Consider the following 14,056-nt stretch of genomic DNA (forward strand, 5'->3'; position numbering starts at 1 on the left):
GAATCCTTCCTGACTTCCTAGCATATGCGAACCCCGAGAGCTGAGTTGGAACGAATGGGATAAGTGCCTTCGTGTCCCTTACGACAATACCTTTAAACCAGAACAGCAATGCTTAAAATATTAGTCAGAACTAGGCGGTGGTGCGTCCAAAATTGAAACACAATGGATTTGACCACCTCTACCTAATACCTTTTTCCCTCCTAAAATAATCGTAATTTTCGTTTTACCGAATTTTATCTACCTAATTTCTTCTCCGTAATTATCTCCTGTGCTTCAATACCCTAAGTTTTTTTATAAGTACGTATTTATAATTTAAACATTTAAAATCGAATTCCATTAATTTAGTTTGCGACCAAATTTGTTTATTATGTACACACTGGTTCTACGCGTTGGAGAAACAACTCGTTTAGATCAAGTGAAGGATTATAGTATTATGTTCAATCAATTTCCATCCGACAACATGCAAATTTTTCATAATTAATTGACGGTTAAGCAAACGCTAGTGTCGGTACTTAGTAACAAGGCTCGTTGGACGCCATTCTGGACGGCCGCCAAAACAAAGAATACACTTCGCGCGGTCGTCGGTGAAAGTGGCGCCGATCGATACCGCCCAGCATAACCTACAACTAACAGCTGATTGCTACTTAACACTAAGACGACGAGCATCTACAAACTGATCTTATCAGCGATCTTTTTTATTTCTAGAAACTTAAAAAAATTCAATGTCACCGCTACTATCGATAACTTAAGAAGGGCGTGAGAGTTCTCAATGTTTAGTCAAATTTGAAACGTATTTACAGCGCAAACGTGTCATAAAGTTATAATGGGTGCCGTTAAGTTATCCAATGGGATGTTGGTTGGTTGTGTAGTCGCAATGGGACACGGGATGGTGTGCGGCGTGACCGTGTAGTCGTTTAATCGCTTGCGGCACGCTGGGCGGGGGCGCATGCGCGGTGGTGCAGCGCGCGCACCCCGCGTACGGCCGCCGGCGCCCGGCTCCCGGCTGTCACAGTCACTCCGCCGGCAAACCGATCTCGAGGCACACGCGCGCCCAAGGTTCGCTACGCCAAGCAACGCCGGCCCCTCGCGGCCAGGAGCCCTCCAAGGCGCTTCCGCACCCTACACGTCGCACCCACTCCACCGGGGCAAGGCGCCACGGACGCCGGCGTTCGCACACAGGCCTCGGCGGACTAAAGGTATTCCCATTTTCATTATCCCACTGACGTACATGTCCGCCCAGTATATCTTTTGCAATACAATGGTAGATTAGTGTGCCGCAAAAAACGTGTTCCCCTCCGAATGTGCGTTGCAGCATACGTTAGGGTTGCCGCATTATGACGGGGGTACTGAGCGAGGGCGGAATTTCGCCGGTTGTCTGTGGGCCGATACGATTAATTGACAGCGAGGTATTAGAACCTGACCTTCTCTCATTACGGCTTCGCATTAAAATTTGCAATCATTTCATATTTACCTGTCACACATCTAGCACTTGCCGTGCTTTCGTTTATTCTACGAGTAAAAGTAATATTCGCAAACTCTGTAAGAAACAATTATTTATTACGCTATATATTAAAGTAAGCGTATCTGAGTTCTTGGTTATCTGACATTCCATTGTCCACTGTGTTACTCCTTATTCTTCTTGGAATATCTCCTAATATTTATAAATATTTAACTTCTTTACTAATGTAACCATATTATATTAACGTGTATATGTTTATAATTTTTATATTTTAAAGAATTTTTGTTGTCCAGTTATTTAAATCAGTTTGTTTACATATTGACTATTACAGAAGAAAGGATAATCAGTTGTAAACATAATATGAAGACAAATCTGAATCTCCATTAGTCTTACTAAGGGAAAATGTATACATATTTTATGGCTATTTCCCATAAACCACTGTGCTCAATTTAAGGTAGAGAGCAAAATTTTAATAATGCCTTGTTAATCAAATGTTTCACATTGAGTTTGACTTGACCAAAGGAGAATATTGCTTACATAGAATTTTCAATATTACTACCACTAGTAAAAAATTATTTTATTTTATTAGAAATTAATTATCACTTGCTAAGCGATGAAGGAAAACATCGTGAGGAAACCTGCATACCTGAGAGACTAATAAAAAAAATGTCAGAGGTTTGAGCACTTGGCCAGGGCGGTGGACTATGGCCTAATCCTTCTCATTATGAGAGGAGACCCGTGCCAAGCAGTGGGACAATAATGGGTTGTTGATGATGATGTCAGTAAAATTTTAATACCCATACTGTTACTATACATAGCGTATTGTAACAGTATGGGTCACCCAACTGTCCTCACATCTACTCACATCACATCCACGCTACTTCAGTGGTCATTTGTTGGAGATACCTCGTATAGGTAAGTTACAAAATAACTATATTTTTTAGTTCTCTTATTGGGTTTTGTTGTTATCTACAAATGTTATAAAGCGAATGAAATAAATCTTTTGGTTCGTTATATGGAGTAGGTTGTCGAAGGTGGAGGTCTTGGTGACCGCGTTTTTACTAATTGGAGATTGCGAAGAAGGACATCTAATAAATCAGAAACATACAATTTCCGAGAGCACTTACAATACTTAAATCATTAGAGATAAAAAAAAACAAAATGAGACAATAAACATGATAGGAAAATTTATAAATAAACTACATTTTAATCCCAAAGAGATTAGCAGGACAAGTAAGAACATTAAAGAAATAACACGTAGGCAGGTTGAATAGGTTCAAAGAATGAATGAACGAGTTTTTACCAAATAATCCTCTTTACGTGAAGATTTGACATACTTTTATATTACCGAAAATAACAATAGAGTGCTCAAGCCAACATGATATCACACAATGGTTTCGTTCGACATACAATGGTATAACGTACGATATAATGGAGGTGTATAAGCACCTGCAAGGGTTTTGTGAGCTCGCAATAAAACTGAGCTATTGAATTGAACCATTCACGTCGAATATTGATCTCAAGTTCAAAACCACTCGGCATAACAAAGCCTTTCTCGCATTTACCGAACACCACTTTTGTTACGTTTTCGGGTAACAGCTTTACGTTTCGCAATTACGTATCATCATCATCATCATCAACCCTTTATTGTCCCTCTGCTGGGCACGGGTCTCCTCTTAGAATGAGAAGGATTAAGCCATAGTCCACCGCGCTGGCCAAGTGCGTATTGGTAGACTTCACATACCTTTGAGATTTTTTTAATATAAGTGTCCCAGGTTGCAGGTTTCCTCACGATGTTTTCCTTCACCGTTTAGCAAGTGATAATTAATTTCTAATACGCACATAAGTTTAAAAATCAGAGGTGCCTGGGATTTGAACCTCAGACCCCTCGGTCGAGAAGCCGAGTTTCTTAACCACTAGGCTACATTATTACGTATAGTCCGCGTAAAACTGCTAGTCACATCTGAATATAGAAATGAATCGCGTCGCCATAGTAAATTGTATGACTACACCTGCTCACGACAACTTCAGAGCGGACTAGCAGTTTGGCGCAGACTATACCAATTAGATTATCTTGGATAGTGACAAAAACTTTTTGAGTTGATTTTGTGCACACTTTTGAGCACTAGGTTTTGTCTGATTTTATATAGGGCTATATCGAACCCTTTCCGTCAAATCAGTGTAAGCGATAAAACTATAACTTTACAAATGAGTTTTCTTTAAAATATCTTTACAGTTTGCATATTAAAATGAAACATAACATAGAATTATGATTTAAGGTAAAGAAGGGAATTAAATTTAATGCAAAAAAGTTAAAATTTATGCGAAAAAAAGGATAGTCAAGGGTTTTTCGCACTTACAAAAATTTGCCGTTACTACCTAACGATTTATTACTTTGCGGTATTTAATACAAAATTATATTAACCCACATTAAGAATAAAATCATATATCAATACAAAGTCAGTAACTCTATTGTAAAAATGTTTTAAAAAGCGAACACATTTTATAGTTGTTTAATAATGCGGGAATTGTCATGATAGAATTTTGTTTTCAACTTGTATATTTTAATTCAATCTTGCTTTTGTTACTTATTATAATACGTCTAACGAGTATAGGTAATGTAAATATATCAGGAGGCACGGCAGTGCCTCCGCCAAGTCGAGCCATAACATATGTTTACGCAGTTGTATTAACTGGGTTGTAATATCATTGTTCCAGGAAAAGTTCCTACGTAGTCGTTACAGACAGAGGTACATACTCATAGGCTGATGTGACGCTTGTAATAGATATCGTATAGTGTAATTTTTTGGACCTCAATGACCTTGCACCTTTCGGAATACTAAATCTGAAATTCAAAATTGAAAGCAAAGATCTTCCGAGATTTTTTACCGACAAACAAAAAACTCACGAGAACAGTTTGTCGGAAAAAATTTCTAATGTTATTAGAGGCCTTCTGAAATAACTGAAAACTTCTGAGAAGACTTATGTCCATCAGTGCGATAATGGCTTAAAGATGAGCACACTTGGTGGCACATTTCATCATGATTTGCTACTTAAAACTTGAAATACTTTTTAACAATTTCTCTTTTCATTGTAACCGTTTTCATCTTGAGAAAAATAAGACAAAATCACACAGAGAGAACTTTTCAACAAAAGAATGAATAGGCCGCTTCTCATTAACTTCTCAATTACTGAAGCTGAAGGTTTGAAGGTCCCAGAGATTTTTGGAATAGATATGGATGAAAAATTCCGAATAGTATTGTAGGCGAAAAAATATAACCATTTAATTCTAGACTTGATTTTTTTTTATAATATAGGAGTAGTAGATGAGCATGCAGTCCACCTGATGGTAATTGTTTACTGCCGCTCAATGACATATGTAATCAACCCCAGATAGGATTAGACCTACCTTATATTCCTACCTGAGGTCGGCCACAGATGCGCCGCTACCCCTGAGGACTAAGCTGGAACGCCTCGGAAAAGTATGTCACCCTTAAAGATTGTAGTAACAAATTGATTAACTGCGAAAAGTTTTTGAAATAAATCATTCGTGTTTAGAATCCGGAGGCACCATTGCCACGACTATTTCTGATTTATAACAACAATCTTAAACACTGTAGTGTACTGATTTAAAGGTTGTGTGGTAATTGGGAACCGAATGTTCCAAATTAGCCCTCAGGGGTAATAAAGCGTAATACTAGTAATAAAATACAACTAATTCTTACACCATACCAACTTACTACCAACAACTCTTTTATTCATGCTCAAAAATACAACTCAAACGGCCAGACATGTTTTTTCTTTTTTTTCTAACTCCTTAAATCTTACCAGACAGTGATTATATAAATGTTTATCTATTATTATAATAAAAATAACACATCATGAAAGTAACACAAAATAATACTGCGATAAAACAATTTGAAAAGTTTTCTAACACTAGTATCCAATGTTATCCGATTCATCCATTTATTCGTTTAATGTTCCGGGAACAAAATTATTCTTTGCAAATACGTATCATACAACGTATTCATTTGTCAGCGCGGATAAAATAGTAATTATTCAAACGGAAATTGTATGGAGTTCATTTGAATAATGCCACTATATTATTACATTGGACTTCATAGTATACTTTTAACACGCTTTTATTAGCATCACTTATGAATAATTAACTATGGAGTAAATTTAGATGGATTTGAAAAACTTTCGTTTCACTTTTTCACTTTTTAAAACGTTTCACTTTTAAAAAATGATATACCACACCCAAAGGTTCTAACTATTACCAAACCGTTATTCATCTATCATAGTTCTCTATCATTTGAACAGTATTAATAGGAACTAAAAATTCTTACTGAGTGTGTACTATAAAAACAGACACAAAAAAATTAACCGACTAAAAACAAGAGAATAAAAATGGTACGCCATTTTTCGACGTTTTTTGATTTATCAATATACATAATACATACATTATATTACAATTTCATGATGATGGAACCATCCGTGAGCCACTTCAATTTAAAGATTTTATAAAAAAAATACGGTAAAACTCGTGAGAGACAACCCTAACTGTAACGCGTAGCAGTTGATTGATTAAAATAGATTTCCGTAAAAGGTATGATGTCATTACACTTAGCAATATCGAAAAAAGGTGTAACCTAAATAGCACTTGATTAAAATCTCTTACTGAAAAGTATAACAAAAATTCGTATCTATATTGTATACTATAGACAGTTTGGGAAACACATAGATTAAAACTCAACCAGGAATCTTACTCAGAAGCTAGAAGACCAGAAATTTCATTTCAATTTTTACGGGCTTTTTAAACCATGTTGAACTTGACAAAATATCCTATCGCTAAAAAAATTAAAACAGAATAAGTTAGTAGGTACTTATGCAAGAATCGTGAATAAACGCAATAACAATGGGCACAATTTGACGTCTATACAGATATATTATAAATAGTGTATGTATGCAGCACGTCTACAAACTTCACCTACATCCAGCCTTTCACATTTCCAGCCATTGTCTGACTGACTCTATTCATTTTGCGGTTAACAACGAAATTGCACCGTTTTTCCGCATTCGTGGCTCTGTTTAAACCCAAATAGAGCTTTTCGTATAAACAGAAATTCCAAGTTTATCGGAGATTGGATGCAAATTGGCGTTGTGTAGGTAATTTTTCGTATCGGTCAGCGAAGTACGTCATGCGAGGTCAAGGGTCGGATGGGTGACTACTAGTGCCTTGCTCACTTTTGTGCTTCAGAGAACTCGATAAGACCTCGTTTTTGTTATTTTTTATTATTATCATTTTTAAGGTGGTCGAACACCACACCTATTTCTGCCTATGAACAGTGTTAAGCGCTGTTGTATGCTGGTTTAAAGGGTGTGGTAAGGAAGCCAAAAATTTTCAAGGTATTCCAACTTAGTCCCCAAGGTTAGCGGCGCACGGTGGTCTGTCAAGTGGGAATCTGGTCTTGTCTGAGATTGCATATATCCATGGATGGCAGTGGCCACATACCATACGCTTGACTGCATGCTCGTCTGCTACTCCTATATTATAATTTGTGATGTGCTAAAATATTTTCCACCATTCCACATTGAAGCAATATGTTGGAATGTACACCTATGCTTCGTCAGCTGTGAGAACACCTGTGCCCACTGGAGGACTTCAAAAGGATTACTCATTTCGCATGTCACTTTAGCGTGAAATTGATGAATAACCGGCAAAGATACGTTTTCCTTAATGATTCAGTTTTAGGCGAAATTGATCGCGCGATCATACGACAAATCAATGACAGTTTCGACAAATTAAATACGCATTAGGGTTCGTACACAAAACTGCGATGCGACGTCGCATCGCAAAAATCTGCGAGCTCCCTCGACGCATCGCAAGAACTTGCGAATTGATTCGCATCGCACAGTGGTTGTTGTTGTTGGTCACCCTGAGAGACGCTACGCCGCACGATATCGCATCGCAGCAATTCGCATCGCAATTTTCTGCGTTGCGAATTCGCATCGCGTCGCATCGCAGTTTTGTGTTCGAGCCCTTAGTCAGAATCTTTTAGGCTGAAGTTCATACACCAATAAGTATGTTATATCAATATGAATATAAAATAATTGACCAAGTGCGCGTCGAATTCGTATGTGGAGGGTTCCGTACCAAAATATGCAGTACATGGAGTGCATTAAAAGTTTAGATTTATTACGGTTAAATAAATAAACCGAAAAACACCAAGAAATGCTGTTTTCAATTTTCAAAATTCATAACGCATATAAATATATGCACTATGAATTGACAATTCAACATGATATTGTGCTTTATCTCTTAATTGAATACATGTTATAAAATCTCCGTTACAACATAAATCCTAAAGAAACTTAAAAGCTTGCACGTACGAGAGCTTGCCGGTGTTCCGTTACAAATAGGATAAAGGAGCAAGAAAGCTTTCAAGGGTGATATAACACTGACCTAGCTATCAGCTTCGAAGCCTTAAAGGTACGTACAATACACAAGTTTGTAATGTAATCCCGTATAAAGTGTAGAATGTTTTTTTCCGTCGAATTTAATGTTAATAAATACTAATGTTACATAATTACTATCAGTAGGGTAAAATAGAAAATGGTTAATCATTTTCAAAACCATGAAAGTACGCTCAATACCAATGTTACTTGATAATTATTTATCAATCTGATAAAAACACAGTTGCTATGCATTATAATATTACAAATTACAGTAATGATACTTGATTATTATTGGTCTGACAAATAAAAGATAAAAATATCTTTATTTCTACAGCCACTAATGTAGAGTTACAATCCGTACTAATGTTACTTGATGATTACAGGTGTGATGAATAAAAACTAATAACACTTTTGGAGTGTAAGTAATTCAGTATGTAAGCTGTATCAACATTACTTTTTTTATTTATCAGAAAACGAATAAAGAATATCTATAGCCTTTTTTAGAGTAGCAGACGAGCATGCAGTCCACCTGATAGTTAGTGGCTACTGCCGCCCATGCACATCTGTAATCAACCCCAGATAGAATTAGATATTCCTACCTAAGGTCGGCCACAGACGCGCCGCTACCCCTGAGGACAAAGCTGGAAAGCCTCTGAAAAGTATGTCTCCCTTACCACACCCTTCAAAACGGAACACAGCAGCGCCTAACACTGCTGTTATTAGGCAGAAATAGGTGTGGTGGTGGTGCCGCCGGAGTCGAACCACAAAGGGTTCTACCACCTTCCAAGCCAAGCCTACGTTACATATTAGGTGTAGTTGTTAATAATAATTACGATTTGGTATATTTAATTAATATACCAAATCATATTAAAAAGACCTTCTATGCCAAAATTGTTATATTTACGTTATTTTAGCAAAAAAATACGGTAAAATGATTAATGTAAGCTAAAGTTAAGACATACTTCTAAACAGACGATAAAGTAAACTAAGTTACGGCAGGTAATATCCATTAAAACGTAATCTCGCTAGAGAAAGTAATCCATTTAATAGGAATTTTCTGAGAAAACAAATTATGTACCTACTTCTTGATTTTTCGTATTATTCTCGTCTAGCTTTTTCTGTATAACCTCTCATCGTGTTTTCGCTGGAGTTTACATATTTTAGGGAAAGTCTACATATATAAATCGATGTAGCTTTTTTGAACAATACCAAAGTCTCATATTGCTTGCGAACATAGTAGCATAGATAGGGTTTAAGTCTTCTTGCGCTCGTTATTAATATAAAATCTACGCATTTTTTTGGTTATCAAAGATCGGAGCGTCAAAATTGGGGCGGCGGCTACGTACCGACTGCGGAAGGTACGAGTAATGTTACTCGTGCGTATATCTCATTACTTGACGAAAACCTTGACGGACGAACATATGAGGTGTCGTTGGATTCTTCTAATTACCAGTATGGGTATAGATTGTATTTTTAAGCAGTCGGTTTTTTAGTTTTAATAATAATTAATTGTCTTTAGATATTATTTAGTTCATCTAAAAATTATATTACTCTCAAATGATATGAACTGATGGAAGATTTTACCTTTTTAATAATATATCTACACAATCATTTGTAATTATTTTGCAACCTATGCGCCACGCATTTTACTGTCTAATTATTTTCTACTTCTCTTCTGAGACCATTATAAAAACGTGGTATGTGTAAAAAATATTTTTCCTCTAATAATTATTTTGTAACACAGTCGTAACACTTTAGAGTATAGCTACATAAAAAAAAAAAAAAAACATTTTTCTCCTAATGCGTAAAACTCTAAATAGTAAAAATATATCCATAAGATCTGCCATTCCTTACATAGTACTGAAGGTCGAGCTGAAATGTTCATTCATGAATGAAAAATTTATAGGCTACAGCCTAAAACAATTGTCATTGTAAAAAAATAGGCACAAAGGCTATCGCGTTGTTCTTGTAAGGAGAGCTGCCCTTTTAGACATTAGATTTATTCATGACCTACGAACTTTTTATTTATGACTTGAAACTTTTAAGCTGTCTACAGCTCTCTTCAAAAAATCAACCCGACGTAGAGTGGTCGGGTTGATTTTTTAACACAGAAATTTTATTTATATTTTAATGTATTCAACGTTCATCCTTTATTCATTGTCAACACCATTACACAATGCTTACTAAAGAACAGACAATGGGTTTGGTACAGACAGAAATTCATGTATTTGGTGTAGATATGTACTTTTTTCTGTCTCTAATAGGTTCCACAAAACAAGTGCCAAATCCTAGTATGCGGGTAAAAGTCAATATATGTGTTATAATAATATTTTGTACAAAATAAACCATCATAAATGCAAACAAAATATTTCGCCAACACACTGGAAAAGCCGCCGCTATCGTAAAATAGAATTTCGGTTTATTCACTAGCATAACACATAAAAATATATCACGAGCTTATATTTTCACTAAGGTTACATAATGTAAAGGTAAACGCGTAAAGGAATTGCGTGAGATATTTCGTAAATATTCCAACTACGTGTTTCTCTAGGAAACAATGTTTATAATGGTATATGATTTCAATATTATTAAATCAACTTTCACCTAAAGGTTAGTCGAATGGTAATTATTTCTCAATATTTGATCAATTTAATGTGAATGGGTTATAATAATTGGCGAAGTGCGAGTCGAACTTTCACATATAAGGTTCCGTACCACCAAAATTTTAATTTATTTTTTTATTTTAGTATTTGTTACTATATCAGGCATAGAAGTAAATTAATTGTGAAAATAAAATTTAAACTTATCACATTTCAATAGATAAAGCGAGACATGCCGAAAAATAGCGACCTCGAATTATTTTCAAGCTATTTTTCTTTTTAGTATTTGTTCTTAGAGCTGCCACCGATATACATACTCTGTAAAAATCAAGTGCCTATTTATAACGCTTCAAGAGATAGAGAGCCCTGTGCCAAACGGACAGACAGAACAGGAGTAGTGATAAGATTCCCTTTTTACCCTGTAAATACGGAACCCTGAAACAAAATTTCAAAAGCTTTTGTCTTATTGACTGTATTTTGTTGTCATTTGTACGACAGATTTTTCTTTACGGCACTAAGTGATTTTAACATTCGCTGCAGCTTTTAAATATTTCTCCAATCCTGAACAATAATAGTCGGTTCACAAAGCGGTGAATACATCAAAAGCTTTAAAGCTACAAAGGAAACGGTTGTGCATGTGACTTGGTAACCACTTTGAGGATTAAATTGCTGGAAGCTTACTCTTTCAGCTTAGTCTCAATCATCGGTCTGATATTAATACATGCTTTGCTTTTGATTAATTAAATTTAGTGATGTACCATTTATAACATATTTTATCCAAATGATTTGTCGGGTCAATTATTCTGTCATCCCAAAAAAATATTTCGTCATCCCAAAAAAATCTTTTAACTAATACGGTAAACTTTCAAGCTCAAATATACATCTAACAGAGATTCCATATCTCTGTATCTGCCTCATATTTTATTATTCTACGCGAATACAACTTACTGCAATAATAACATGTATTAAACAAGTTTAAATAAATATTCGTTTTTTTACAAAACTGTACTTATAATGTGCTTTTTTTGCTTTTATAGGTCATTCTAGTCGGCACACAGTATGACAAGCATTAGCTATTTCCCACGCACCATTTTCCGCCTTCCTCCTTCACCTTCACCACCCTACACGTTTAAAGTACTCTCTTATACTTTTATTTTTTGATATTGTATTTAGATACTTAGAGAAGACATAAGTTTTGATACAAACATTAAAAACGTACAAAGATTTCAACAACAATTTTGTAGATTTTATAATATTTTCATACATGAGAATTTGACAAAAAAAACTGCTTATTTGAGTAGCGGTTACCACGACAAGGTTAAGCTCAAAATTTATTTAATCTCAAAAATTTCATAGACCTTACAAAAGACGCTAATGAACATCGTATGATAAAGGTCACAAATCCAACTCATTAAGACTACTTGATATTCTGACGTGGAAGGTCTGTTTATTGTTGAAAAATAAACAGACCTTCCACGTTAACAATACCTATAAGGAAGTAAAGATAAGAAAAATTTTGTTTGATAGAATTATTTACCTATAGAGAGCTTAAATTTCGAAAATTCGCTTTCATTCAAAATCCTTTCCTGAAACGGATATTTTAATAATTTCGAAATTTTATCATGTTCATTATTTAATGTTGATTAGATAATGAGCATGAATATTAATGATAATTTTGAAAATTATTCAATTTGCCACCAACGCTGCTAGTTTCATTACAGTTAATTAGCACGCTCAAGTTTGCACGCAACTTTGTAAGCTCCGAAGCTTCATAGTTAACGTAAAAGCTGTTAATGAGCACGGTAGGCGACAGAAATTGTATAACACGTTTCGATAGAGTAAAAGGTGATAAAACTCGAAATGCCTCCGATGACAACCACCACCTATTTCTGGCTGATACGGTGTTACAACAGGGTACCGCTTCGATGCTCGGCTTTTTGGTGAGTTGTAAGCGGGATAAACTTATAATAAGCGTCCCAAATTAGTTCTCATGATTCACATAGCACTGTGTGGTGGACCTCAGGTAGGACACCAATTCTAGTTGAAAAAACGGGAAAGCTACACGCTAAACACTGTTGTTATAAGACAGAAAAAAGTGTGGCAGCGGGGCCTCCCGAACCGTACCGTAAAGATTTCTACCACCCTCAAAAATTGTAGGGAGAGCTCCATGTGATCACTGAGACATGAGGGGTTGCAATTCTACACAAAAAGTAAAAAATAAGTAACCTAAAAAAATAATTACCTTAAAAAACATGCCTCAGCCTGTGAACTCGCGTTAAAATTTTTACGTTGTAGTTGTTTACAAAAAACTTCAGCGGCTGTATTTATAAAATGTCCTCGAAAACCTCATTCAATATTCCACACGTTTGCTCTACGTATTAACAAGTATGGCCTACGTTGCCCCGTAAATATTTTTCAAGATGTAGTAATGAGGCTCTAGAAAAGCTCGTGCATCCGAAAAGCGGCTTTTAAAAACGGACGGGAATTTAATTTTCCGACGGATAAAATTCTTACCTTTATATTACCGGGCGGTAAGGCGTCTCTCATTTATGCTGTATTCATTTCAAATGAATAGTTAACAGCGCTGTGATGGCCTATTGTTATTTTGGCCTCTCATGCTGAGGTACAGTCGCTTAAAATTATTTATTTCAAGATGATTTATTTCAAGATAAGGCCATGAGATATAATTTGTGCACGTGACCTCACAAACTTGGATTTAGCTTCACTCTAACTCCCCCTTAAGTTCCTTAAATTTTGCACACTCAGGACCAAAATTTATAACATTTCAATGGACTATATCTCATTTAATACAAAGGCCAGCGCGATTGATATAATTATGACTAGACTAAGAATGTGAGACTAGTCCAGATAAAGCTAACGACGTTCTATCAAGACGCGTTAGTGCTCTTAGAACTATCTAAGAAGGAATTTCATAATAGTTACCAATACAACACTATTGAAAAATATACCGCAGTCATCCATTCGAACCGTAGTCTTTTGCCATAGTTCAGAAAACCTAATACAGTAAAGTAAGTTTATAGCACTGCTATAAACTTGGATTAATTCATCGATCTCATTCAATGCCTTCGTCTTTATTTTTTTTAATATCGGAGTAGAAGACGAGCATGCAGTCCTCCTGATGGTAAGTGGCTACTGCCGCCCATGGGCATAATGTAATCAACCCCAGATAGGATTAGATATTCCTACCTGAGGTCGGTCACATATGCTCCGCTACCCATTGGTACTAAACTGGAACGCCTCAGAAAAGTATGTCCCTTCAAACCAGAAAACAGTAGCGTTTAACACTGCTGTTATGAGGCAAAAATAGGTGTGGCGGTGGTGCCGCCGGAGTCGAACCACATTCATGTTGAAATCTATGCTAATTTTTATATAATCCGTAAGTCGCAAATTCATTGCAGCAATCTCTTATTTTTTTGCAAGTAACGTAATGAGGCTCTATAAACTTTGCGCTTCAAAAATCGCAAAGTTTCGAAATAGGGAAATGTCTGACGGTTAAAATTCTTACTTAATACTTAAA

The 14,056-nt window shown here is 35.8% G+C and overlaps 1 protein-coding gene across 1 annotated transcript in view; it reads left to right on the forward strand.

Annotated features, from left to right (window-relative positions):
- The first annotated feature begins 930 nt into the window (after positions 1–930).
- Positions 931–14,056, forward strand: part of LOC140744789 (uncharacterized) — a 38,296-nt gene continuing 25,170 nt past the window's right edge. Inside the window, exon 1 of the mRNA XM_073076449.1 lies at positions 931–1,196. Coding sequence (XP_072932550.1) covers positions 947–1,196 — 250 coding nt within the window. The 5' untranslated portion in view covers positions 931–946. The remainder of the gene's footprint in view (positions 1,197–14,056) is intronic.

The sequence above is a fragment of the Epargyreus clarus genome, unplaced genomic scaffold (assembly GCF_041222505.1).
Source record: "Epargyreus clarus isolate Ecla_fem2 unplaced genomic scaffold, WU_Ecla_fem_2.2 ptg000009l, whole genome shotgun sequence".
NCBI classification, from domain to species: Eukaryota; Metazoa; Arthropoda; class Insecta; order Lepidoptera; family Hesperiidae; genus Epargyreus; species Epargyreus clarus.